At 44.0% G+C, this 26,786-nt stretch overlaps 1 protein-coding gene across 2 annotated transcripts; it reads left to right on the forward strand.

Moving 5' to 3' along the window:
* Window positions 1-1,220: 1,220 nt before the first annotated feature.
* Window positions 1,221-22,305, forward strand: LRP11 (LDL receptor related protein 11). Of its 2 annotated transcripts, none has more exons than XM_075036815.1 (7): window positions 1,221-1,885; window positions 7,057-7,223; window positions 11,190-11,331; window positions 13,412-13,537; window positions 14,307-14,519; window positions 20,531-20,632; window positions 20,911-22,305. In XM_075036815.1, the coding sequence occupies exons 1-7, from the start codon at window positions 1,336-1,338 to the stop codon at window positions 21,063-21,065; spliced, it is 1,455 nt and encodes a 484-aa protein (XP_074892916.1). In that variant the 5' UTR covers window positions 1,221-1,335; the 3' UTR covers window positions 21,066-22,305. The 2 variants fall into 2 exon arrangements, with proteins under 2 accessions (XP_074892916.1, XP_074892917.1); XM_075036816.1 differs by having other exon boundaries at window positions 7,060-7,223.
* The last annotated feature ends 4,481 nt before the right edge of the window (window positions 22,306-26,786 follow it).

Raw genomic sequence — 26,786 nt, forward strand, 5'->3', positions numbered from 1 at the left:
CTGATGGGCCAACCTGCTTCAAAGAACCGCTTAACTGCAGTCCCGTGTCTTGGGGAAGGAGGAAAAAATCATAATCCAAACCGTAAGCTGCACGTGCATTTCCTGGGCAACACCTATGGACCCATGATGGCAGAGTATTAAAACAGATTTGTCTTAGAAGCAATTCTAAGTTATGCTGGGAATGTGGCCTAAACCAACCCAAAAGTATGAAGGATATTCCAAATACCCTGCCATAACGATCACTTTTTTTAATGGAGCTATTAAGACTTGTCTAGTAACTCAAGAAATAGATGAATCCATGCTTAAAGATGCTTTCAAGAATGAAACAAACCAACATGGAAACAGAGTTACCCCTTGACCTGTCATTACTAAAGAAAAAATACAAACACCACCCCTTTGTATGCAGCGCAAAGCCCATCACCATCTCTACATATTTACTAGCATGTTTATGTTTCTTACACTAGTAGATAGTTCTCAATGTGCCATTCGAGTGCTCTGAGGCACCATTCACCTGACAAAAAAAGGCAGCTATTTTGAGGGTTGCTGATTTTCAGGGAGCTCTTACTGTCAATAATTTGTATCACAGAATGAGCAAGGCCTTAATTTCATGAAAAAATTAAAACAAAAGTTATGACAGACATAAACCTGATGATTTTTAATTTGAAGCATTTCTCCAACACTCACTGAGCCTTTACTTCAAAAACCTGCATGAGCAGCCCTTTCCCACCATCTCAGGTGGTCAGGAGCCCACCTGGGATTTTTTGCTAAAACTGAAGAAGTCACAACTTTGCTCATTACATTTTTGACTACTGGGCTTTTTTCCTTCATTTCTGAGCAGAAACGCTATAGCGGGGATGGAGCCCTCCCCAATTTCTTTTTTTGTTTGTTTCCTCGTATTCCCACACCCACCAGCAATTTCAGTGACCGCCCACCCCAATTATTCGTAAGCGTGACCTCACCTCACGGAGCCCTTTCCCAGTACTCAAGGCCCGGAAATATCCCTGACACCTTTGCCGAGGGAACCCGTTTTAAGGCTCGTTCTTAGAGAAACCCGCTTAATTTAAGGCGCCGGGCAGAGCCGGGGCGGTGCCGGGCGGGGCGGGGCAAGGGGGCGGGGCAAGGGGCGGGGCGACGGGCGGGTCCGGGCGCGGCCCCGGCCCCGCCCCCGCCCGGCGGAGCTGTTCAGGGCGGCGGGTGCTGAGCGCCGCCGCGCCGCCCCGTGCAGCCGGGCGGGGCCGGCGCCTCCCCGCACCGCGCTCGCGGGTGCCGGCGGGGGGAGCCGGTCCCGCCGCTCCCGCCTGCGCGCCGCCGCCGCCGCCGCCGCCGCCTGGGGCCATGGCGGCGCTGGTGCTGGTGCTGCTGGCGGCGCTGGGCGGGCGGACCGTGCTGCCGGGCGGGCGGTGCGCGGCGCCGCTGGCCGACCTGCGCTCGCAGATCTCGGGCGTGGAGTCGCTGCTGGAGGAGTTCCGCCGGCAGCTGCAGCAGGAGGAGCCGGGACCGGCGGCGGCGGGCGGCGGCGAGGAGCCGTGCGGCGGCAGCGGCAGCTTCTCCGCCAGGCCCGACTCCATCATCCGCACCAAGGACTCCATCGCGGCCGGCGCCACCTTCCTGCGGGCGCCCGCCGCCGTGGCGGGCTGGCGGCAGTGCCTGGACGCCTGCTGCGCCGAGCCGCGCTGCACGCTGGCGGTGGTGCAGGGGCCCGGCCGGCCGCGGGGAGCGGCGGCGGCGGCGGCGGAGCTGGGCTGCTACCTCTTCAACTGCACGCACCGCGGCCGCCCCGTCTGCCGCTTCGCCCCGCACCGCGGCTACAGCACCTACAGCCGCCGGCCCGCCGGCCTCGCCGCCCCGCCGCCGCCGCCGCCGCCGCCGCCCGCCGGGCCGCCGGGTAAGGGCCGCCGCGGGCGGCGGGGCGCGCGGGGCCCGGCCCAAGATGGCTTCGCGCGGGGAGGGCGGGGAGCCGGCGGCCCCGCGGCGGGAGGGAAATGGCGGCGGCCGGCGCTCGGCGCGGAGGCCGGCGCGGCCGGCGGCCGGGCCCGCTCGCCCGCCGCCGTTTGCCGCCCCGCGCCCTGCCCTGGGGGTCCGCCGGCGAGGAGGGGGAGCCGTGCGTGCGGTGCCGGGAGCGGGCGGAGGGGTGGCGAGGCGTCGCCGGCGGGAGGAGCGGGGGCCCCCCCTCGGCCGGGAGAGAGGCCCGAGGGCTCGGCGGGGCCTCCCCCTCGGCCGGGAGAGAGGCCCGAGGGCTCGGCCGGGCGTGCGGGAGCGGAAAAACCCTTGGGAGTCACCCTGCCGGCGGGCCTGCGGCTGGCAGCCACGGGCACCGCACCCCCGGGGGGGACCAGAGAGGCCCCGGCTGCACGAGTGGGGTTCCCCGGGGGCACTGGGGGTGCTGGGCGCCCGGGAAGGTGTGAACCGCCGGCGCCGGCTGCGCCGGGACCTGGTGCCGGAGGTTGAGAGCACGCAGATAGCCGTCTTCGTGGGGGTGCCGTCCCAGTGTTACCACCCAAGTGGGTTTCTCGTTCACTTAATGCGGAATTTTTCCCGCTTACGAGCTTGAGAGCTAGAGCGAAGGAGACAAGGATACCTCACCGGTAGTCCAGAGGCAGCACGGAGACTCTGTATAACCGCCTCCGGAGTCCGGCCCGCATCAAAGGCAACCGTTTGTTCGACCCTGGAGCGTATTTAAGAACAACATAATCCAGAGCAAGCAGCTGTAGAGGAAAACTAGTCTGTATTTCTAAATTTGGAGACTGTTTCCTAGAATCTGATCCAAAGAACTTAGTTGCACTCCCCCACCTCCTCTTGTTAAAACAGTCACATCTTAATTCTTGTTGTCGTAATTTCATTACCTTCTGTTGACAATACTTTTCTAAATGTCCTCTTCTTCATCTTCTTCAGCGATATATCTCCACTGAAGTAAATTAGTCGTGGTGTCCAACACGAAGAAAGCCTAGCAGTGGTGTGAGTGAAAACTGTGTGTCCAGATGGCACCAGCTATTACTGCTGCCCTGGCAGGGGACACCTCGGGCTTGAGGTCCGTCCAGTCTTGCCTGTTACGAGAATGCCAACGGGAATCTCCTGGAAATAAGAGAGAGCTGGGGCTCAATTTTTAGAGGATTTACAATGCTGAAGTATTTTTTGCAAAGTACATGGGCGGGTAAGCTAGAGAGCTATAGGGAGGAACTTACGGCGGTAAAGATGAGGTACCAGAAAAACCCAAGGTATGATTTTGACATTTTCAACAGGGAAAGTATTAGTTCCACAGTATTATTTATGTAGCAACTTGGGGGTAATTGTGTTTTATAACCCTGGATGCATTTGCGAGATGGAAGGCTTAAGACTAGATTTTACATCAAAGTCACAGAGAATAAGGCTTCTTTGAAAACCTTTGAAAACAGCTTCAGATGTCCTTCATCACTTTGAACTGCCTTAATTCCATTAAAACTGGCCCTAATGTAGAGTGCAGTTACGGCACAATATAAATAATACTGTTGTTCAAACGATACTCCACCTATTCGAAATCTTGGATTTCTCTAATTCCTTGAGTTCTTGAATTCTGGAGTTCTTGAACACCTTGCCTTTTTGGCAGCATTCATGTCTTATCAGTGCTGGGCTTGCAAGGCACTTTCAATTCCTAATCTGCAAGTTGCTCTGTGTCCTGTTGGGTTTATTTAGAAGTCAGCCCTGTGCGCGATGGTGGTATCAGAAATGGGATTATGACTTCTTAATGCAATTACACTGGAGCTGAAGCAGAGCCACGAAGGAGAATGAACTTTTATTCAAACATCTGTCAGCCATGACATAGACCAGGAGAGATAAAACTGAGATTGAATTATTTTGCTGTCTGATGTTATGTTACTACTGCATTCTTGAATTACATTGAAAAATTAATCTGGACAACAGTACATAGTCACAGGATGATGAAGGCACATCTCTTTTCCCTTATGTCACCCCCCATGACTGAATTTAGGAAAGAGCTTTTCATTTCAAGATTTTCTTTCATGAAGGGATCGCATTTTACCTGTTTTGGGTTTTTTTTTTCAGAGTACTGTGATGTTGAGTTTTCTGCTGTGTTCTTTTTGATAATCCCAAACCAATATGTATCCATAAACGTGGTGTCCTCATAATTCCAAAATATTTCTGAGCATTAGTAGACAGTGATCTCTAGGGTGTCGTGGTTTCATTTGTGTTAAAGATCTTCAATAAAACAGAACCAATTGCTTGTTTGATTCTGGGAGCAATTAATAACGGATACATATTTCTCAGATCAAGTGTATCTCTGTGTCCTTCCAGAACAGTCAGCAGTGGGATGAATTTTTGAGACTGAACGTTTCAGTGTAAATCTAAGTCCTTCACTTTACACCCACTTTGTGCTGGTTTGGCTGTGCATTTACTTTGCACTTCCAGGCGGTTTGTGCTCTGTTAACAGTGAAACCCCATGTGCCTATACTGACAGAAGAGGTAACTGGTTTTGCCTTTGTTAGGCAAATATTTAAATTTTTGATGTAGAAAGAAAGAGGACTTGAGTGGCTTACCAGAAATGTCTGACTTCCCTTCTGTGCTACTCACTAGTGGTGAGCAAAGGGAAAATTCAACATTAACGTAAACTAATATCAAAGACACTCAGGAATTGGCAGTGAAATAACCTTTTATAACAAAGCCTTCATTCAGACAACTAGCTGGCAGTTTCATTATTGGCAGACCAAGTCTGTGTAAAGGATGGAGGAAGCAGAATAAATTAAGCCTGTCGTGTTCCCCCCCCCAAAGAAAAAAGTGTTGCCCATAAAGTTGCAGCCCCTTTTCTAGAAAGCAGCCAGCTCCACCATCTCAGAGTGTTGACCTCATGTATCAGTTTCATATTGCTTGGTTACGTTCAACCAAAATAAAAGTTAGAAATGGAAGTTAAAAGATGCTTTCTGAGCTTGATTTTTCTGCTAACCTGTGGCTGATAGTCCTTTACTCCCATGAGCGGTGGTTGTAAGTGGCTCCTGAGTATGCCTCCTTGCTTTTTTATGCTGACTTCTTAGAAGCACGTATTCCCCAGATTTGGAGGTGTTTCTCTCGCTAAGGATAATGTATTCCATTGCTTAAAACTTTGCTGTGGAAAAAGAGTCTTTAGCTCAATAGGCTGTCTCCTCCCATGGCAGATGTCTCTCTCAGGCCAGTTTTTTTTCTTTACTAGAGCAAAAGATGAGCTGATTTGCCACTGATTTACCTTTCTGAAGATGTTCTGGTGGGTTACAAGCAAGGGCATGGTGCCTCTGTCCTTTGGGACCAGAGGCCTGAGTGTGGTCCCTCACTCATCTTTAACAAAGAGCTGGCATGAATTTCTGTGACCTGCCCTGGTGTGAAGTGGTCCTGCCATTGCAACTCAGGCTGCTGGAGTATAAACTTAGTCTGGGAAGAGAATATCTTTATTGCTTAGGGCCCACGGAGAGTGGGGCTTGTCTCTGCCCCTGCAGGGCATTGATCGAGTCATTTAAACCAGACAGGTGACATGAAACTACTTTCCAAGGTAGAAGTGGAAGAATGGGCTGTGCTGTTTCAGACCCAAGTTGGTCTCTTTTTGACAGTGATTAGTAAAGTAAATAATTGTGTGAAGACTGTATGTAACTCATATATACCAAATAAAAGTTGCCTTGGCACAGTAATGATGGTGTTTATTAACAATGAATATTTTCTTTTGCACCTAGATGTTGCTTTTTAAACAAAGTTGGTTTTGAGAACTGAGTGTATGCAAATTAGGCAGAGCTTCCTGTGCCAGCTGCATGAGCAAGAACTGTTTCATACTTTCTATTACTAAACCCTGTTTTCAGTTGTTTGTAGGTTTTCCTAACTTAAGGCATTTGCCTTGAAATTTTCTATGCCTTACCTACTACTGAGAAAAACAAGAAATAAAAAGGTTGCTGTTCAGCCAGTGATAAGAAATTGTCCCACTGCTCCGATGACCTCCATGCCTTCAAGCAAGTTCTTGAAACTGGAGAGGAGCACATGCAAGGGAGAATCCCTACACTGCTATGGAAGCGCCTCTTCTTTCCTTGTGCAGCTCTAAGTTACAGCCTTGTGTTCAGTAGATGCTTCTCTGAGCTTAACATCAATATCCTTTACAGGATATCCTGTGTGGAGGTTGAAGAGCAGAAAGCACCCTGACCCTTCAGGGTGCCAGGAACATCCCATGCCCAGAGAAGGAATGAGACTTGAGCAGGGAACTGCACAAAGATACAATCTCGTGGCTGAATTTGTCAAACAGCTGAAGCTGTCAAACGCTGACTTGTAGAACTAAGTTTTATCCCTCTCCCTTCCCTGCACTGCCTGAAGGTTGCAGAGCAAACGACTTAACCCACTTCTCACAGGCCATGTCACTTAACTTATCAAGGGTTTTGTTAGTCTAACCTGAAAAACTTGTGGTCTGATTGGCAAAAGTACTTGGTACTCACAATTTTAATCAATAAGAATTGTACTTTGAATATAGCAAAATGCTGCAAATCCTAAACAGCCTGAAAATCAAGCTTTGAATGTCTTAAATTAGGCATTTAAAACTGGTGTCATTTCTGATGATTTTTCATCATTATGTGCACTGCTTCACCAGGATGCCAGCTTATGTTAAGTAAGTCTTTCACTCCTGTAATGATGTATTATAAAAAGAGACTAAGCCTGTTAAGTTATGCAGAGTGCTGTAAGAGGTGTGCAGTAACTGCCATCTGAATATGTATGTAATTCATATTTAAATCCATTTTTCTTAGTTCAGATTAAAAAACTACACTGATGCTAACAATCCTCTTTCTTGTATTAGTGAAACATCCATGTACAGAGAAGTTTTCTATGCCATGTGTTTCTGATGTAGCAGTTATTTCCTGAAGACATCACTGCATATGGAACAGTTAACTAAAATTTAGGTAGATAATATTTCGCTTAACAAAATGTGCGCTAATGAACAAGTCCTATCTTCCAGGAAGTTGCACAGTGGTGAATCGATACCTTAGCCAAGAAAAAATATGTTTTATATAAATAATCACTCAGCTTCCCCTGATAAATAATGGATCTTTTCTTTTTTTATTGAAGAAGAAGAAGAATACGACGAGCCCCCACAGTGCAAGGCGGGACAAGATGTTGTGCTGCAGTCACCTGTCGACTGGGTGCTTTTGGATGGCCGAGAAAGTTCAGATGACCGTGGAATTGTGCAGTACGAGTGGATGCTGCTGCAAGGTGACTCATCGGTTGAAATGAAGGTACACGTGCAATCTTGCACATGGCCAGTTACTTGCAGATTGTTGTGTTCATACAGTTTTAAATGTAGAGCTAAAAATATTAAATGTGTTCAGATGGATATGGCTACCAGGCACCAAAAGTAGGATGACTGTACAACTTGAGCATTTATTTCATAGAAATATAGAGCAGCCCAGGTTGGGAGGGACCTCAAAAGATCATCTGGTCTAACCTTTCGTGGGACAAGGAGCCTAGATGAGATTATTTTATCTGTCCAATCACATCTTGAAAACCTCCAGTGATGGGGACTATACCGTGTCCCTGGGGAGTTTTTGTTTCGGTGATTATTTCTAGCAGTTTATACAGTTCATCTCTATCCAGGATGACATCAGACAGCCAGCAGCAAACTAGTAGATGCTAATTACTGTATTTCAGCTCTGCTCTCTCTCACCATTGTTTGTGCTCACGGCACTTGGTTTTCAGCTGCTGTGGTCCAGGTTAGAGACACCTCAGTAATTCAGTTACTAAAAATAATAAGGTATTTTCACCAACAGTCTTCTGTCAGTGCTTATGGAGAAACTGCAAAGACATGTGTGATGCAGACCTTATGAGTTATCTTGGGATACTATTTTATTACATCCATACAATTTCTGCTGCAATTGGGTTTCAACTTCAAATTAACCATCAAGAGAGGGATTCTCCATCCCAGCCTTTCTTGTGAATGCTCTAGGAGCAGGAGAAAAGGAAAGGAAAAATGTCTCAAACCCATAGAGTCTACTCACAGTCTGTTCACAGCCCACAATATTCGGGGCACACTAGGAACTCCACCCAGAGCAGGAGGGACATATAAAGGGGAGAAGGTGTGGACCATAGACCCTACTGTTGCTGAGATGCTGCCAATGGATAGGACGAGTTTAAACAGGACAGGATCAGCAACAGGAACAGTCCAAAACCCGAGAGGCTGTGCGTGCCAGCGCCACCACGAGCAGTACCTGGCAGTCTCTGCTTATGTCTGTTCAGCTCAGTAATATCGAAGACAAAGCACCAAAATCAGCAAAGTTACTCAAGATGTGTAATGATGGAACAAACCAGAGTTTCGCCTAACACAAAGAGCTAGCTAAATACATTGAAACCTAAAATTGTCATCCATGGAAAAACCCAACAGCGCAATTGGTTATTCCTTAGTCTCCTGGAAGGCAGTGTAGGTTATGTGTAAGTAATTGAAGTTCACCACGTCACAGTTAGGAAACATGCTACCGGATGAACCCAATGAAGACAGTTGGGTTTCTCTGGTGAATATTTACTGAAAGTTATACACAAGTAACTTTTTATAAACATACTCCTCACAGGAAATACAGCAGGGCTGTGCAAAACTGTTAGTTAAGCCAGTGCTGCGTGCTTTTGAAAGTTCTGTCTTCTACTGCAAGATCCACGTCTTTGGAAGGATGACTACAGTGAGTCAGTCCTGAAAGACTTGAGGCTGTATTGCAGTTTGAAACTGTCATGTCAAAGACCACCATGAGTTTGCTTTTCTTCATGTATTATTTTATTGGCTTGAAAATTAAAAGGTCAAAAGGCTTTGATTAGAGTGCGAACAGCATAATACATAGAACAGACTTGAAGAAAGCTTTAAGAATAGTTGCTAGATATCATCTGGATAAAATGAACATTTTATTATCAGGAGTTTTTAATCTGACCCTTTGCAGCATTATTTTCTTTAAATAGCAATTAAATACTCTTTAAATTAATCTGTGATGTAGTAATATATCTAGAGTAAGACAAAAATTAGAAGTTAATTAAAAATTTAAAGTTCATGTTTTTACTTTTACTCAAAATCACTCCACAAAATAGAGACAAGTCTTATATCCATTTAAACTTGCAAAATTCACATTAATCTTGGTGACTTCTTTATATTTGATAATGGAAAACATATTTGACATTCATGCTTAAATAAATACTTTTCCATTGTGTTCAAATGAGCAGGGATTTCTCCTACAGATACATACCCTGATGATTAACCATGATAATTTAATATTTAGAGTTGAATTAATAATGGTGATTTTTTTTCATACAATCTTCAGTTGCTGTCATTAGTGCTTTAGTTGCTGTCCTGAAGTGACTGGATTTCATGTCATTTATTCTTAGAAAACAATATATGAGTCCATAGCTACAAGGGAGAATGAGATTGTGTTTAAATAAGATAAAAGGCAGCTGTTGCATTGCACTTACGTACCAAAGAATAAATAGAGGGCAGAGGGGGGGGAAGGACTGCTATAATGCTATCATATTGTAGAAGGAAGCCAGTGGAAAATTTTTTTGTTGTTGTGACTGATTATTACTTCTTAGATAATGTACTTCTCAGATTGCTACCCACGTGCTGTAGCTGCACAGTTCCCTGACACTTGGGGGCAATTATGGGTTGTTTTTTTTAAAATGCTGATTATCTGCAAACTTACTATCTAGTTTGAGCCAAAGTTTGTAAGAAAGCAGATACAGCCGGGCATTCTTCAGGGCAGGACGGAGATAAAAAGGAAAGCACAGAGGTTGCCAAGAGGAGCGGCGGCATATTTGGAAGTCAGTAGCGTTTCTCTGGCTCTGCACTGAGAAGAGAGTTGGACTCCACCACTCATGAGTTTTAAATACTGTATTTGCTCTCCTAGACGTCGTGGTGAATGGTAGCAGGTGGTTTTTAGAGGATATTCGTTTCTGTAATACGCTAAAGAATAAAATTCTAAGGGGTCATATACTCCATCAGGAGGTAATCAACAGCATGATCAGATAACTGAGTGCATTCACATAAATAGAAAAGGAAAGAAATTTCAGTTAGGAAATTCACTTAGCAGGAGAGAAAAATGCATTTATCAACACACCCTGCTATCAAGCTAGGTCTAGGACTCTGTTATCATATTTATCGAAAATTCCAGTTCTCTTTTAGGCATGAAAAGCAACTTTAAATAAGCAAACCAAAGATCTTCATTGAATTTTGTTTTTAATATTAAAGATAATCACAGAGGATTTTAATGTACCTTTCAATTACTTATAAAAATAGCCCTGTGTGCCTTGTTTGTAAAAATGCACTGCATGTCAGATAAACCTGCAGCACTTTTTTGTAGTTACTGAAGTATGTGTTACTGAATTCTCAGACAGCTGGAGTTATTTATGACTGGTAATTGTCACAAGGTTAAAAAAAGTGCAACATTTACAAATATCACGCTCATTTTATACAAACTTACTCCTAAATGACTATTGTACTAGTAATGCCAGTTTGGTACCTGTTTTAAATTATCATAAAGTAAGTTATTTTATTAATTTCTTAATGATCTAATCCAATTTAAGCTGTTTCTGTATTTGTGTCACATGACTTTCTGAACCTTAATGTTTCGGTCACTCACTATAGATTAACTTATTTCTGGTTCAGAGCAAGGCATGGAAATTCAGTGTGGGGCATGGAAAAATTCAGTCCAGCAATTTGTAAAAGTTGTGAGTGACTACATCAAATGTCATACTGGACAGAGGTGGGCAGTCTTATTAATAAAGCAGTGCTATCAGTCACCTTATCATAAATCAATATATAGCAAAAGTAACTTCTGTGGATACATGTATGCTGTCTACGGACTAGCTCAATAGAGAGCAAAATACTCATAATATTTAACTGCCTACCCTCTAAAATTACATTTCTAATTCCTGAAAAAATGAGTTAAATGTATGTTTCCATTTATTCTCCAGTGCTAAGATCCACAGCTCCAAGTAACTGAGTGTACCATGAAAAACAATACATAAATGTTAAGTGAGTTTATTTTTACAAACGGATGCAAAAAAGAGATCAAAACGTTACATGTTGGTACACGTGCTTGAGTGGGCTGGCTAGGCTTAAGAGAAGTATTTAATCTGTATGAAACATTGTACAGAAATGAGCTCCCTATTCCCAGAAGGTTATGGACAGATCCTTTATACCAATATGGTTTTTTTCGCTGTGTTTCTTTAATCAGGTACCACAACCAGGAACACTGAAACTGTCTCACATTCAGGAAGGCGAGTATATTTTCCAGCTAACTGTGACAGACACTGCAGGTCAGCGGAGTTCTGACAACGTCTCTGTGACCGTTCTGCCCATGGTTCATTCTGCAGTAGGTGAGAAAATGCCTGGAGCCATTGCCTGTGTGACATCCAGGGTATTCAGAGCAAGAGTCTGAATGTAGGCAGAAATCTTACTCTCCATTTCCAGTGTTTTATTTTGCCCTTATTCATTACATAATGACATCTCTTTCAGCTTTGAATTGCTGTTTCAAAGTGAGAAAGCAAGCAAGCATCGCTTGTTTGTTAGAGTAATAATACTTTCAAGCATTTAAGTGTTCATCTTTGTATTGCTAATAAGCATGCAGGGTTGGAAAAATGAAATACTGACTTATGTAGCAGGCACATTGTTAACAGTTCATTGTATAGCCAGATGGTGTGTGCAACATGACAGGGCTTGTGCTACAGGGAGGACCCAGTTAAAATCAGTTAATGTATGTGTGAGGCACAGACTAATAATATTGACTGGCATCTGTAGTCTAAAAGATGGGATGGTTTCTTGTTTTCGTGCATTTAAGGTTTGCTGTGTAATGGTTGTTATCAAAGCCTTATGTTACTGGGGAAACTAAAACTGGAACTGACCCATCATTTTTAAACTCTGAGCTCAAGAAACATGTAAAAAGCATAAAGGTAGAAAGTAAGTTATATTTCAGTGGCTGTCAATTCTGCACTCATTAATAACTTCTAATTATGTTGTAGTTAGCAAGTTGCTAATACAGATCTGCTGCTTGGGCACAAAGTAAAAGTTAAATAGCATCGTCACTATGTTCAACTGAACCAGTGAAAACTTTGCTCTGCACCAGTGCAATATCTCTACCTGAGAGGGTAGTCCCTGTGGCAATAAATTGGTATTACAAAAAAACCAGTTATGAGTCTGCTTAACAATGCCTGTAATGGATGATAGAGTTGTATTCGCTAATGTTTAATTCAGCTAAAGCAGCCAGAGAGGTTTGTCGGTTTGTTTATTTATTTGCTGCTGGGGGTATCTGTGGTATCTTTTGGATGGAGCACGTAGAGGATTTGCTGCCTTTTTTCTTTTTCTAATGCCCCAAGTACATTTGCAATTCAAGTACTGTAGTTAAACCAGTGCCTGGTGCCTTAATGCATGCAAGACCTGTGCTATTATTAGTGCTGAAGTTTAGGAGATGCATTTTCTAAGTATGATTTTAGGGGTTTTAAACAGGCGTCTGTGTTTCTGCCATACTTTCCTTAGCATTGCGCAGCTTTTTGGTACATAGCAGGGTAACAGCCAAAGGCTGTGATTTCCTTATGCAAATCGATTTGCTGTTAAAACATTAACCAAACACTGAATTTGATACTGCTTTACAAAGCAATGAACTATACCACTGTTGGAAAGACAAAAGCACAGATGTAAACACTTGATAATTACAGGGTCAGAATGGGTTTCAGGAGAGCTTTGAGTATGCAAAATGAAATATCCAGGGACACTCCCCATTTCCAGGGGAATCTAAATATTAAAGCAGGCAGCAATCAGTTCTTTCTGGTGAAGGTCTCTTGTGAGACCTTGTGCTTAGTCCTGTTCTGGCATGTGCTATGTTGGAGTCAATGGATTGCTGACATAAATAAATGACGAGCATTCTTTTAGTATTTTAATTAGGTTGCAGAAAACATGCCATAGAAGATTGCACATAGTCCATATGTGTGCATGTAAAATAACATATTGTCAGAAATACAGAATGGGTGGGTAGTAGGAATTATGTGTTGGAGAGATGCAGTTACAGCCATAGAGATTTCATTTATTTATTTTCAGGACTGTCCTGGGTCTTTTAAGCCTGGGAAGATCTCCTTTCAGCTTAGGCCAGCAGAGTTTAAAGCACTGTAGGGGTGCTGCACAAGGTGTAAGGTGCAACAGCCCCCAGGCTGAGTATTCCTGTAGTAAAGAGATTGCCAAAATAGTGATGAGGGTGCCAGGAACAGCTATTAGCTACATTAGTTTCTGTGTCAATCTAGCATCATATAGCTGAGCCAGGCCTTTCTTCAACTTTCTGACTTGTTCGTGGTCCTTCTTGACGTAGCATGGTTTTGCTTTTTCCTTGGTGCTGCAGATTTTAGGCATTGACTCAGTATTTACTGCTTGGATTTCTCTTTTGGTAATTTGGGAATTGTTTCTCAACAGCCTGTGTCGGGGTTTGCTCTCGCTACCAGTTTATTTGCGATGATGGCTGCTGCATTGACATCACGTTCGCTTGCGACGGCGTGAGACAGTGCCCTGACGGATCGGATGAAACTTTCTGCCAGAACCGTGAGTGTGCCAGGCCACAGTGTAGATTGTGAAAGTAACCACAGCCTGAATGACCAAAGGGGAATGATGCCCCTTCTGTGGCTTCTCTCCCTGTGAGCAAGCAGCTTGCTCCCACCATAGAGCCCTTCATCGGAAACAGCACATGGGAAGGTTTAATGTCCACATATAGCAGATGCTCAGAAATTAAATCCTTTTTCTTCAAAGGGTGTCAAAACTGTCAAAGGTCCCCAAATGACAGGTTTTGTGTTAAGAGTTCTGAACATTTAAAAGACCAGTTCTTTACTTGCATGATGATTCTAGAAAGAAGGACCCTGCTCTTGATCAGAAAGACTGCCTCAGAGGTATGCTTCAAAACGCAGTTAGACACCTTGCAAGAATCTGAAGCACTGGAAATGTGAGCACGTAGGGGAACCAGTTGATTCACCATCGCTCTGTTTGCTTGCGTTAGTCATCCTCAGTACGTGCCTAGGCTTAGCTAAGTGAACAAAAATCATCAAAGGGTGAATTGGCATGATGGCTGACCCCTCTTTCATTGATATTTCAGTTGCTGGATTTCACTGTAGTGTTCATGAGTGTACTCTTGCTTAACAGCTGACAGCGGGCAAATGGTAACTTGCTCTGTATCTGGAACTCACATTTCATCATATGTCTGAACCTGAGGAAGTTGTTTAGCCTGCCTCAAGGCCCATATTGTAGGGTCTTCCATCAGAACACTCCCATTCCCTTTAATTCTGTATAAAAATTATGATTTTTGTTTCTGTTAACACAGTCAGCCCAGGTCGGAAGGCAGTGACCCATGCAGATCTTGGCACTACCCAGCAAAGGACTGTAGGACTGACCGAAAACAGAGATGAAAACTTCTCTGCAGAAAACACCCTGAAAGCCACTGCCAGAAATCAACCGCTTCTCTCAGTGGATGCAGACATGTCTAACCAATCGCTTTCTCAGGGACCAAAGAAACAAATCAGTGGATTTGTGCCAGGTAAGAATTGAAATGAATCCATTTCAATAAATCATTCTCTTTAAAGAAAAAAAATGTCTTGCACCTTAAATTTATTCAACTTGTCTTTTGGTGCCTGGCTAAGAGTAAAAATTTGCAAATGTTAAAAATATGAAAGAAGCTTGTAATAATTAAGTTGCAAGTAGGTATTGCTTTATAATTGTCAAGTCTGGTTCTTACCAGGTGCAGAAAGAAAGTTAAAATGTAGGAATGCTAGGAAAAGAATACAGTCTAAGGAAGAGAACATGCAGTGAGCTAAATACAAATTCTGCCACAGGTTCAGCTGTGTAAGCTGATGTATGAGGCTCTTTAAATCTGTAGGAGAGTACCTTCAAGAGAAGATAACAAAGTACTGTTCACCTTGGGTGAAAGTAATTGCTTTTCTCCCAGTGCTAACTGATGACTTCTTTTTTTATTTTCCTGAAGTAACACCTTGATTATGGTGGACACTTTTTTCTGAAGTGTGTCTCCAGGGCAGGAGAAGCCTTTCATCACTATAGAGAAGGCTCAGTCTTTGGTAACAAGCAACCCCAGGTCCCCAGTAGTATTCTCTGTAGTGGCTGCAAGCCTGTTGTTAGTCAGTGTGTAGTGATGTTACAGGCAGAGTCACCAACCCTTGCCTTGATAAAGCTCCAGAAGCTGCAATTAAATTGCTGTGTCTTTTAAGATTCCTGCTGGTGAATTAAAATGATCTGAAATGGCAACTGAATGAAAGCAAAACTGTGTGCACAGAGCCTAAAATGAGTACGAGACCTCCCACTTTTACTTCGTCATGGTTTAGACTGATTCTTGCTCCCCAAGACCCAGCTATTTATAAACAGCTTTATTTTCTTGTTACAGCAGAGCAGTGCTCAGTGCCCTCTGCTGCTGACTCTTGTACAGGGCACATGCCTGGTTGGCACTTTGATGTTTCTTCAGATGCTTGTATTTCATCTGTGGAGACTGCAAAGGGAGTGAAAACAATGTTCTTCAGGAGTTTGACTGCCTCGGTGAATGTCTAGGAACTGATAGCAAAATCCTCTCTCAAATGTTTCCCTCTTTTCTGGCAGTGTAGGTGACCTCGGTGCTTCTTATTGGAATGACTTAAGATTCTGAAGTCTTCCCCAAACCCTTCTTGCTCGCATAGTCCTGAGTGACACCTGATACGGGGCCACCCAAACTAAACATCAAATTGCCAAAGGGCACTGCAGGCTCCAGTGGAAAGTCAGCTACTAAGTAGGTCTCAAAAACCATTGGGCTTGTGAATCCAGAAGTAAAACCAGAATTGAGGTCACCAACTTCGGCCACCTATAATCAGAGGTTATAATTGGAAGTGGATGTAAAAGCATGGCACTTCTGCATAGTCATCTTCTGTGTTTACCCGTTGCATAGTGACTTACTTGCACCAGTTTTGCTCTCAAGGTAGCCTTTTGCACAGCAGTAGACAATAAAAGAAAAATATTATTATAAAACTAAAAAAATGTGATGAGGCTTCAGTCATTAGTGTACTACGAGAAGCTGTTGTAATCTTTTTAAACAGGCATGATTTCCAGCTGACCGTGTCTGGTTTTAACTCTTGTGGTTTTAATATTGCTCTTTTGACAAGGCTCAGTCAGAATTTAATTTCAGTTAAATGATACTTTAGGCTTTCCTTGTAGAATAGAAGGACCCAAGAGCCCAATACTTCCAACCAAAAAGCAGCAAACAGCTCAGGGAGTTTTTAAATCGCCTATGGATCAGTTCCAAAGAGGGTGCATGTCATGGGACATAAAGAGGGCCTAGGTACCTGGGTCCAAAGGGCAACTGCCAAAATCTGCTCTGAGTTGCTCCCTCCTTGTGCAGACACTTAAACTCCATAGGACTCACATGCCGGACATTTATGGTTCCCAGAGGTCCAGAGAGGTTCAAGTCCTGCCCCGCTGGCAAGCACCACGGTCTTTATGGAGTCGAGGAGACAGGCATCTAACATATTCCTAAAAATCCACCCAGATCCACTAATTAAATTTCTCTCCATCACTGCCATCTCAAGGAGGTTACAGACCAAATCTAATAATTAGGTGCTACAAAAATGAGAGACACAGAAACACTGGAGCAGCTCCATGAAGCCCATCTGGAAAAGCGTTCAGGAGGACAAATAATTGCTAGACGCATTTTTGAGGTGAGGTAAGCAGCACTGAACAGAAATCCTACCAACCTTCTCAAAAGTTCAGCAGTTCCACTGGCAGAAATCCTGTCCTGGGGTGGACTGTCTCCTGAGATAGTGCCGCACCCACTGGTGGTGCCAAGGCAGAACCTGTGCCTCCGAGTCACACTGTAAAGGTCTTTGTTGGACCAAGCCGGTAGTGTTGCTTGTTGGCCTAGAGTTGACTTTGCAAGCATCCAGGCTTCTGATATAAATAAATTTCGAAAATAAGCTTTAAGGATTTTAATGTCAACAGGATGAAAAGCTGTCTACTTAAGATACATATTAAGGGATATGGCTTTACAGTGGCAGCACAGGTTCCAGCTTTTCACTTGAGAATGCTCCATTCAGGGCAACATTTGTCTTATTTCTTAGTTGGCATTTGCAGGTCATCACAAAAATACAAGCCAGGAAGGAAAACGTGATGCTATTAGATCCAGTGACTGCAAGGCAAAGGAAAAGACGGTGTTAGTATTAAGGGTAATTTACCTACCAGAGACAGCATGTGGCACATTGTAGGTGGCTGCTAGACAGGATGCTTGATACAGAAACTTTCAGCTGACTTTTGAAGAACAGAAGTTTTTTCTGAGAAGTTGCAGGACTGGGGAGTTGCTTTGTTTTCTTTTTTACATTTGTTTTTATTACAGTGGTGGTTACAGTACCAATAAAGACAGTTCCCTTCTGCTACTTGCCTCCCCATAAGCAGCTTTCATCTCTGAGAATCCAATAAAGATGTCCAGTAGAGGGGCCTCCCGGTCAAGGACCACCATATTTCTCTTTTCTCCACTTCAGAAGGAGCTGGGCTAAGCTGTACAGTTTTGGGCTGTGGGGTAGTTCATCACAGCAGGAATATGAGCTTTCTGCCTACGAGGGTAGTACTAGGGGAAATTTGTCCCAGAATCCATTTTCTCCTAATTGTTTCTCTGTTCCCAATTTCCCTTAACCTGCTTTCTTTACTCGAGTAGCCTCTCATGTTTGGCTCTGACTTGAGACAAGATTTTTAAGGATTTATGCTCAAGTATGAAAATGTGAAAATATGCAAGTCCAAGGTAAAGACTGTTTAAAACTTCTACCTGACCTAGCAGGGGATCTATTCACAGTAAAGAGGGGAAAAAAACCCCAAACCCCCCAAATCCTTCATTGTTGACAATGGGTGAATCTTGTTCTGCACTCCTGCTTTTCCAGTGGGATTTTTCTTCAGCAAGGTGACTCCAGGGGAACACCAAGCCCACCTTAGAGATAACATCCTCAGGCACTCAGGGCATGGACTCTTCTGCAACAGACTCATGGTTTACTTTTGCCCAAGCTGGAAGGCCAGACATTTTCTTCCATAGTTGGGAGAAGATGCAGGAAGAGGCACTTGGTGTCAATAAAGGAGTCCTTTCCCTTTGCAGACATATCTCCATAGTGAAGTAACCCCGACTGCATCTCCTGAAAAGGCCAGCACAGCATTTCTGCATGGCTGCCCCCGAAGTGCCCTGGTGTCCTTTTCCAGGGACGCTCTCAAGCCCAGCTGCATATTCTGGCACTGCTGCATTTGTAAGTGAATATAGCAAAAATATAGTCGCAGCAAAGCACACTGGAGTGAGCGATGGGCTGGTTTCTAAGCAGCAATAGCCAGTCTAGCAAACATGGTCATACAGACAGGTTGAATTCACAAGCAGCCCGAGGATTTGCACTCCCCAGCATAGCCAACTCAAGTGCATAAATCACCATAACAGCTTTGCATTCCCCTGGCACGGGGTCTCTGCCTCTCCCCAGGCTGCCCACGCCAGCTGTTGTGCGGTACTGTTCGGGGCTGGGATTACAGCGTTTGACTGAGTGCCCAAGACTTAGTCATGTTTTTGCTGCAGAGGCATTGACAGCAGTAGCCGTAACTTAGCTCTCTAATTTAGGGTAACTGGAAAGGGCTATAAATTTCAATTTCCTAGGCACGGACTAGAAAATTAAGAGAAAGTGAAAACAAAATGTAATCCATATAATATGCCTCATGTCAGCCTCCTAAACCTGTTTGGGGAAATCTGTCTTTGTTTTCTAGCTGTTAAGAGATAAGGTGTTGAGCAGCCCCTCCAGTCCTGTAAGAACAGCCACAAGTCTTAACAAAGCCCTACAAACTTTACTGAAAGGATTCTGTTATTCTTCTACCCTTCCAAAATTTTCCCGCTAAGCTTCTTTCCGTATTCAGATATAATTACCAGATGTCTACAAGCGGTTGACTTAAATATCCCCTTTACTCAAATGGCAGGGAGACAAATTTATAAAACAGGCATTCAGATCTAGCCTTGTCATACAGGCTGTAGCAGCTCTAAGAAGAGCTGATGCCTTTTGGGCATTTCCAAAATAAAGAAATATTCATGTAATTTCATTTAGGGAAGACAGAAGCAGAAAACAGCTGCTGGTTTTGGTCTCAAATACCTTCAGGTTATTTTGCACAGCTTTGATACCATAGAGGTACCTTAAAGCCAGTACAGTTTACACTTCGGATTTCCTTAAGTCCCCTTTACATGCCAGAACAACTTAAAGAGCCCGAATGAGAAGGAGGGCTGTGGCTTGTTTCCAAGGCATATCCTAGCAGGTGAAGTTAGCGTTTATGCACCCATAACCATAATGGCAGGACAATAAAGCCAGAGCCTGGGAGGCTGTGTTGTGCCTTAGAGGGGGGACATTGGCACTAACCTCATGCCAGCATCGATGAAACAATTTAAGGTTTAATTAATGATCGTGTGTATTTGCTGCTGCCACTGAGAGGGATGCGTTCTGCAGCTCTTTGGAGCTGCTGGTGGTGGGTGGGAGTTACATGTAGTGCATGTTCCAAGCTGATTGACTTAAACACTTCCATAACGCCCACCGCTATATGTAATTCTAATTACAATGTTTCACATTCATATTTTACAGATCTTGTAGCATACTGGGTTTCCACTGGCATTGTCACCGTTCTGAGGGCTGCCAGCAAATAGATCACAGCGCAAAGTGCCCTTCAATATTTGTTATCTGTAAAAACCAAATATAGTCATTACATTTAAAAACACAGGCGTATTTCTGATATTTGTGAGGATGGTGGTGGATTAAGCGTGTCACTCATGCAGTGTCCCCATAGCTATTGGTGTAGGACTCCAGTGGGAGGACAGGAGGAGGGAGTCCCAGCTGAGTTACTCCGTGCTTTTATGAAGCAGAACTGCAGCCACCTGCGCTCCCAAGATGGATGCTTCTTGGCAGCACAGCATGCACTGTCTCTTCTTGTATAGTTACAATGCTCTGTAATATCTTCCTGTACTACACAAAGCTGAAGTGACTCCAGGTCATCCTCTTCGAAATGTTTTCCCCGTGTATTTTTATGTCTTCCGAGTACATAAGTTCTGCATCTGTATGTGTCAGGTAATAGGCAAAATTAAGGTGATTTGTGCAGCCAACCTCTGTGTTTCCTGCTTTACAAGTTCCAAGGGTGGAGATAACACAACTTGAAATGACCTCATTTTCAACTATATATAACTGCTTTAGTAATGTTTTAGCTCAGATTGGTCTATACCCCATTATGGAAGTTTGTAAAAGAGACTTTATATCCATCTTTTTTTCAGCAGAAAATGACCCCACTTGGGTTTGGTTGAGATGCACTGTGGTTTGTGATACAAAATTGAGTTTACATTTTAGCTCTAGTTTCACATTATTAAAAAAAATCAAGTTACACAATTGAAGTCAAAAGTTCTTAAACTGGCGTGTTTTTTTCATAAATTTAAGCACTTTGATGTTATTTAATTCTAGCGTCCTGTGGATAAGACTTCCTGAGTCACTGAACTGCAATATTTATTTATTTATCTTACCTGACTTTGTGCAGATAACAGTTCCTCAGGGAAAAGAACAGATGATAAAAACGGGAATGGCATAATGGTGCCAAAGAGTGATCAGCTTGGAGGTGGTCGTCCAGTCCCAGAAACAGGTAAGACTGACCATCTGCGTTCATTTTGAACTATGTTAGTTTTTCAGTCAGGTGCTATAGATCCAGATACTGTAGTCAAGAATTGAATAATGTACTTCCATATTCTGAACTGTTCCTAACATGTATGATCATACAAGTTAGTTTCGCAGCATGAGTTGCTCCAAATATTAGTACCTAAGTGACAGACTAGCTGTATTTTTAAAGACAAATTTCAGGTTTTCTCTACCAAATTTCTCACTGTATTAAATAAAGTGTAATTTCTCTTAACCTCGTTATAGGTGCTGTGTTACCCTTAGCCTTAGGCTTGGCCATCACTGCTTTACTGCTGCTTATGGTTGCTTGCAGACTGCGTTTAGTGAGACAGAAGCTTAAAAAAGCTCGACCCATTACATCTGAAGAGTCCGATTACCTCATCAATGGGATGTATCTCTAAAAATTGGATTTTGGTCAGTTGTTTTCTCCCCTTTCTCCTGTATCCATGAACCTCTGCCTCTATAAAAGGACCAAAACCTTTAGTTAAGTTTGAAGTGTAGAAGAAGCCTACGAGATGAGGAACATGTTCTTCCCCTTCGGTGATAAAATAAAAAAGTGGGTAGATGCCTGTGCTCAGAAAATAAGAGGTGTTCAGGCTCCAGGGCATAGCTCCAGTTGGCTTTTGTGCAGAAGACACTGCAAGGTGGGGACACCCCAAACTGGATGCGGGGTGCCCTTGCCACAGCAGAGCGTGCCCCAGGGCCGGAGCACCGGAGCAGCCGAGGTCCAGCAGCTCCGGCTGCGCTGGCCGAGGCGTAGAGGGGAGCCTGTGCCACCCTGCTCTTCCAGCACTGCCACTGCTGTGCTCCGCTCCAGGGACCAGTACGCTCCAGACCAACGCGTTACTTCACTGTCCAGCAGAGACTGATTTGTGGACTTCCCACCTGATGTACTGGGAGTATTTTCATTAAAGAATTGGTCTTTCTTTGTTAATTAAAAGCAATCGCTATCTAAGCACCAGCTTTTGTAACGAAATTTGGGATTTAAGGAACAAAGCGTCTTTTTTCCATTTGTAGTTTAAACCTCTGTGCAGCAAACAGAGTCATGCTTACTAAATGCTAAAATGAAAAAACACCAGTCCTCAACGGATGAGTTTGGACCTACCAGTGCTCAACAGCAGTCACGTGCGATCCCAGGGCCGTCTCTCCCCAGAGCTCAGGGCTTGTTCAGCCTTTTCCACCCCTAGCTCGACACCCTGCACGGTGTGAGAGAGCAGCACGCAGCGGCTTTTACCTGAGACGCTGGAGCGCAGGATTCCTGCTGGTTATCCCATAGCTCCCTGCAAAGCTTGAAAGCTTCGGCGACCTGCCCTCACCCCGGCAAAATTCTCATAGAATTAGAGCAAGTAATTGATATGTGTGAGTGAATTTCAGATGTGTTAACAGTAAAATGTGTACAGTACATGTTATATATACACACCGTGCTGTCTATCTTGTTTGACTGTCCCAGGATGTTGCATTCATCACGGGTCCCAATAAAAACAGAGGCAAATGAGGCATGCATCTTTTTGTATGTCGTCTTTTGTACTTCGGTAACTTTGAGTCAGCGAGAATATTGCCATGGTATACAAATAGTTCTTTGACTTGCTCGGTCTTGATTACTTTATGTAAAATAGCTATAATAAACCTATTTTATTCTTACATTTCTTGCATTGTCTTTATTTCCAGCTACTAGCTAAATTTTGTGCTACGAGACCATAGCAAGAGAGCAGACAGAAGTACATTTCTTCTCTCTGGAAAACAGCCTTAAAAGAAGCTGGAATGTGTATGGTGAGGGGGAGTTGTAGAGATATTTTGTTGTAGGAAGACTGAGAAGAGCAGGGTGTCTACCTCCATGCCCTGTCCCTCGAGCAGTACTTGAGGGGAGCAGGACAGCGGTCGCAGAGCTGGCTGTACCAACCTCTCAGGGAGTCCAGTTGCCAGCGCTGCTTGCTCAGAGCCCTCCTGCCACGTTAGGCAAAGTCTGGTTGTTTGTACTTCAGCGTTACATCGGGTCCAGGAGACCTTCTGCTGACACTGCCGATTTCTAACTTGGGAGCACGGCCTCTCTTCCAACCCAGCCTACAGCAGGCACGGCAAGTAGCGCAAGACCCAGAAGACCACATTTTGAATACAGCCTTCCAGGAAAGACACACTGCTCATCTGGTCAGGGTATTATTTCCCATCATCGAAAAAGTGTCGCCTTGCTTTGTTTGGGGTTTTAAATATCTAATTCTCCTTTACCATCTTACTGTAGCAGCAAGAAAAGTAGTCTTTTCTCACTGTGCCTATAGTGTTCCTGTTACTGAAACCCATTACTCTGGCGTGCAGCCAGCAGAAGAACAAAAGGTTTGGTTTTGTTCTTCCAGGCAGCGAGATCCCACACGGAGCACAAGCCAGCCAGTACCACCGTGGTGCGAGAAGCTGCTCAGCTTTCCAGTTGCTCTACCAGACAGCAGGCTTTGTTGCAGTGCTGCCGCAAGTGGAATCAACCTTCGTGGGTTTCACGTCTGACAGCCAAGAATAAACACTTCCAAGCAGAGCTGGAGTGAGAGCGGCAGACGGCAAGCGCAGCACAGGAGTCTACCTATCGCTATGTTAGAGCTGCCACAGTCTTCCCAGGGACTCTTCTTTCTTGGAGAGGAGATGGTGATGGTTGCGGCGGTGCAGACCACCAGCCTGAGGCCTGTTACTTCTCAGGTAATTGCAAACTCCACAGCTGGACTGAAATAAAAAAAAGTTTGCCGTACCAGAAAGCCTGGGCATTGTCAGCCAGATGAAGAGCAAGACAAAGTTAGCAAAATAACAGATTGGCTTGGCAGCTCCTACAATTAATACACACTGGTCTTGATAACAGGCATTTTTATTTAATAGCTTCGTGCTGTTTGACTTTAAATGAGTGATCCTGAACTACTTGCAGCAAGACACCCTTGTCGGCGTGCTGGGCGTGCTGCCTCCTCCTCCCCAGGCTGCTCCCAGCCGTTGCCTCCGGCTGACACCACTTCTGTAGCCCCTGCCCAGCCGCTCCCAAGGTTGGGGCTCTCTCTGCAATCGCAAAGGAGCCCTCTGAGCGGGCACTGCTTCCACCCCATCCTCACAGTTGCATTGCCAACTGCTTTCATGGCTTGTCGTGCAAACTGCAGGACCTAGGGAGTTTTATACAGTGTTTATACTGCAGCAGAAGTCAGGTATTCTGTATGAAAATCATTGCTATTTGAGGTCTGTCAGATCTGTTTTTCCTGTCCTAAACACTGACAGGTCCATCCACACATCTGGGAATATGCTCAGTCCACCTATTTTTACTACCAGCATGCTTTAGACAGATAAGCAGAGAATATTGATTGCTCTGATAGCATATACCTGTGCATATTGCTTGTCTGTGTATTAGAAGAGATTATTATGATTTGTTTTGTCAGTGTATTTTAGTGTTGATCAAGATATGTATTTTGGTTAGAATGCTTCTTATATTTTCAACTATTTTGTCCTTCAGACCAACTTATGTACACTTAAGGGTACAAATTATTTCAGAGTAACAGAAAATACTTAACCTGAGTTTTATCTTTAATTAGAAGTCAGTTTTTTTCCCATAACGTCAGTTGCTCGCTGCACACTTTTGCAGGGGATTCTAGACTAAACATCCCCGCTGTAGTCTTTCCATAGCACTGCAGGATTATAGCAGGGGCAGTTCCAAAAGCACATTTGCAAAACAAAAAGGCTGAAATAGGTCAGTGTGATGCTCCATTTGCTTTTTAAATCCTAGATAAAGCGTAAGAGTTTCAATCCCAAACTCCACAGAGCGAGTCAGAGGCACGAACCAATAGCAACACAAACACGCCACCCCAAAACAAAGAGAGTGCCTTTCTAGTAAGCCCCAGCAGAATTAAGAGTCATGCATCACTGAGGTCTATGCTTGCTGCTTTCGCAAGCATCAGGAATTGGGATATTTCGGTTTCTAATGGCAAAAGCTAGAAGGGTAAAAGCAAAGGGAAAAGCTAGAAAAGATCCAGAGAGACCTGAGAGCTGTAAAGACCAGACAGAGGCAATAAAGACATAGTAATTAGTATGAAAGAAAAGAGCCTGTGAAACAATTGGCTTGACCTGAGTAAGAAAAGGGAAACATGCTGTAAACAGGGAGTATTTAGAGGAAAAAAAATGTGTAGAAGTAACTTCGCTATATATTTTTCAACTAATGGCTACTTAAGTCAGAAAGTGAGAATGTAAGGCTACAAATAAATTTGTACAACAGAAACACTTGCTGAATGCTGTACTCTGCACGGGAGCTCTGAAACACAAAAGTCGTCATCTGGAAGGACTGAATTGGCAGAAGCAGCCAGTTCAGAAACAAGTCTTTAAAAGATACCTGCTAGAATTTTAATATTTGCATTTGTAAGGCTCCTGGCTGACAGTTACAAACCACTCATAAGTCAATGAAAAGTGTATTTTGAGCAGGCTGAGAAAAACCAGACAAGGCAGAAAGGTTCAGCGCTGTGAAGGACTGAGGGTCTCAGGTCTCAGCCTGCAAGGATGTCATCAGCTGCTTGGCCAACAGAGATGTTTAATCTTGTTTTAAAGAGGGCAGAGCAAGAAGTTTTAACATAGTTCTTCACAACTACCAGATCTTAATGCACAAAAGAGATGCATTTAAGGTACCTACATTCAGAACAAATGACTGAACAACATAGATACAGAGGGAGCAGGAAACTTGGAATGGGTGCAGGACTGGAAAGGACTTGAAAGCAGGCAGCACAATGGGCAGTAGGGACTTTGGGGAAAGCATCCCTGAAAGCTAATTCCATGCACAGGAGACAACTTTCCTGAGGCTGCCTCTATAGCCAGGGGAGACGAGCTTCTCCAGAGCTCTGATCAGAGCATTAGCCTAGGCAGATGCTCTGAATCACCCATTTCCCTGACCAGAGGCCTTTGAGAGTGCCCTCCTAGTCTATAAGGCACCTGAAATAAAAGTTACTGATCAATCTCAGATGCCCCTTCTCCATTATAGCAAAAAAAGAATTTGACAGAACATGGTAAACAAGATACTTAACCTGTTCATGATAAAGACACACAAGATGCAAACATATGCCTAAACATGGCTGAAAAAAAGGACTTCAGCTGCTCAGTAGGATCAGAGAACATTTTCAAGAGTACCTATCAGGTTAGTTCCTCAGAAACTCATTTCCTCATGAAATGGCTGGACTAGAAAGAAACATCAGAAGATCAAAGTGAGAGCTCAGAGAAACTCCGTCAACAGTCTTTATGAAAATTATTGTTGCTAGAACAGAGTTTTGTTAAAAAGGCATGGGATTGAGTCTCTCAAGTTTTCAAGTTTGCTGTGATGAGACACAAAGCGAATTCTTTCCATTTCTCCTTCCTGAAGCTTTCAGGTAATTTTCAACAGGCAGCTGGATCTCCTCCATACATATGTCAGCAGTAGCTATGTCCATTCAGTTCATAATTTAAAGAAATATGATGTTAGTTCCTGAGCACATTCTGCTGAGCATCTCATTAACACCCTGCCAAGAGCACGAGAGAACAACAGCCTTTCATAGGAAAACTCAGAATAAATACATCAGCTGCGTTACAGATTGGTGCTGCATATAAAACTACCACCTGGAACAGAAAGCAGCCCTGTACATCAAGGATGAAATGTGGGAGGTAAACAGGTCAGGTAGAGGAAAGTTTACAGTGTCTCTGCCTGCATAAGGCCATGTTTTAGCCCAAGCTGATTTCCTCAGACCTGGCTGAGGCATGTAAGCCCAAACCTTGCCAGCAGGTGCTCTGTGCACACGAGTGCGTATCAATTACAGTAAAGGCAAAAGGGTTTATGAGACCTTAAGAGTGTCTGTGCACTTCCCACAACTGGTCTTCAACTTTTCATAATTATAAGCAGACAGACAAAACTCCAATAGAGCCAACCTGTATGAACCCAAAAAAACAACTTAAACCCCATGCTTGAATCCATCTATTGTATACCACAGCATTTAAACTCTAATTTACACTTCCTGATGTGTAAAGTCTGGACGTCCTGAAACACAAAAGACCAGTTTCAGACCTCATCATCTCCTGCATTCCCCTGCATGCATGCTGCCTTTTGGACAGCACCTCCCCGCTCTTTTTTTGTTTCCTTGTTGTTGTTTTATTCTGCA

This window comes from Buteo buteo, chromosome 9 (assembly GCF_964188355.1).
Source record: "Buteo buteo chromosome 9, bButBut1.hap1.1, whole genome shotgun sequence".
Lineage (NCBI taxonomy): Eukaryota > Metazoa > Chordata > Aves > Accipitriformes > Accipitridae > Buteo > Buteo buteo.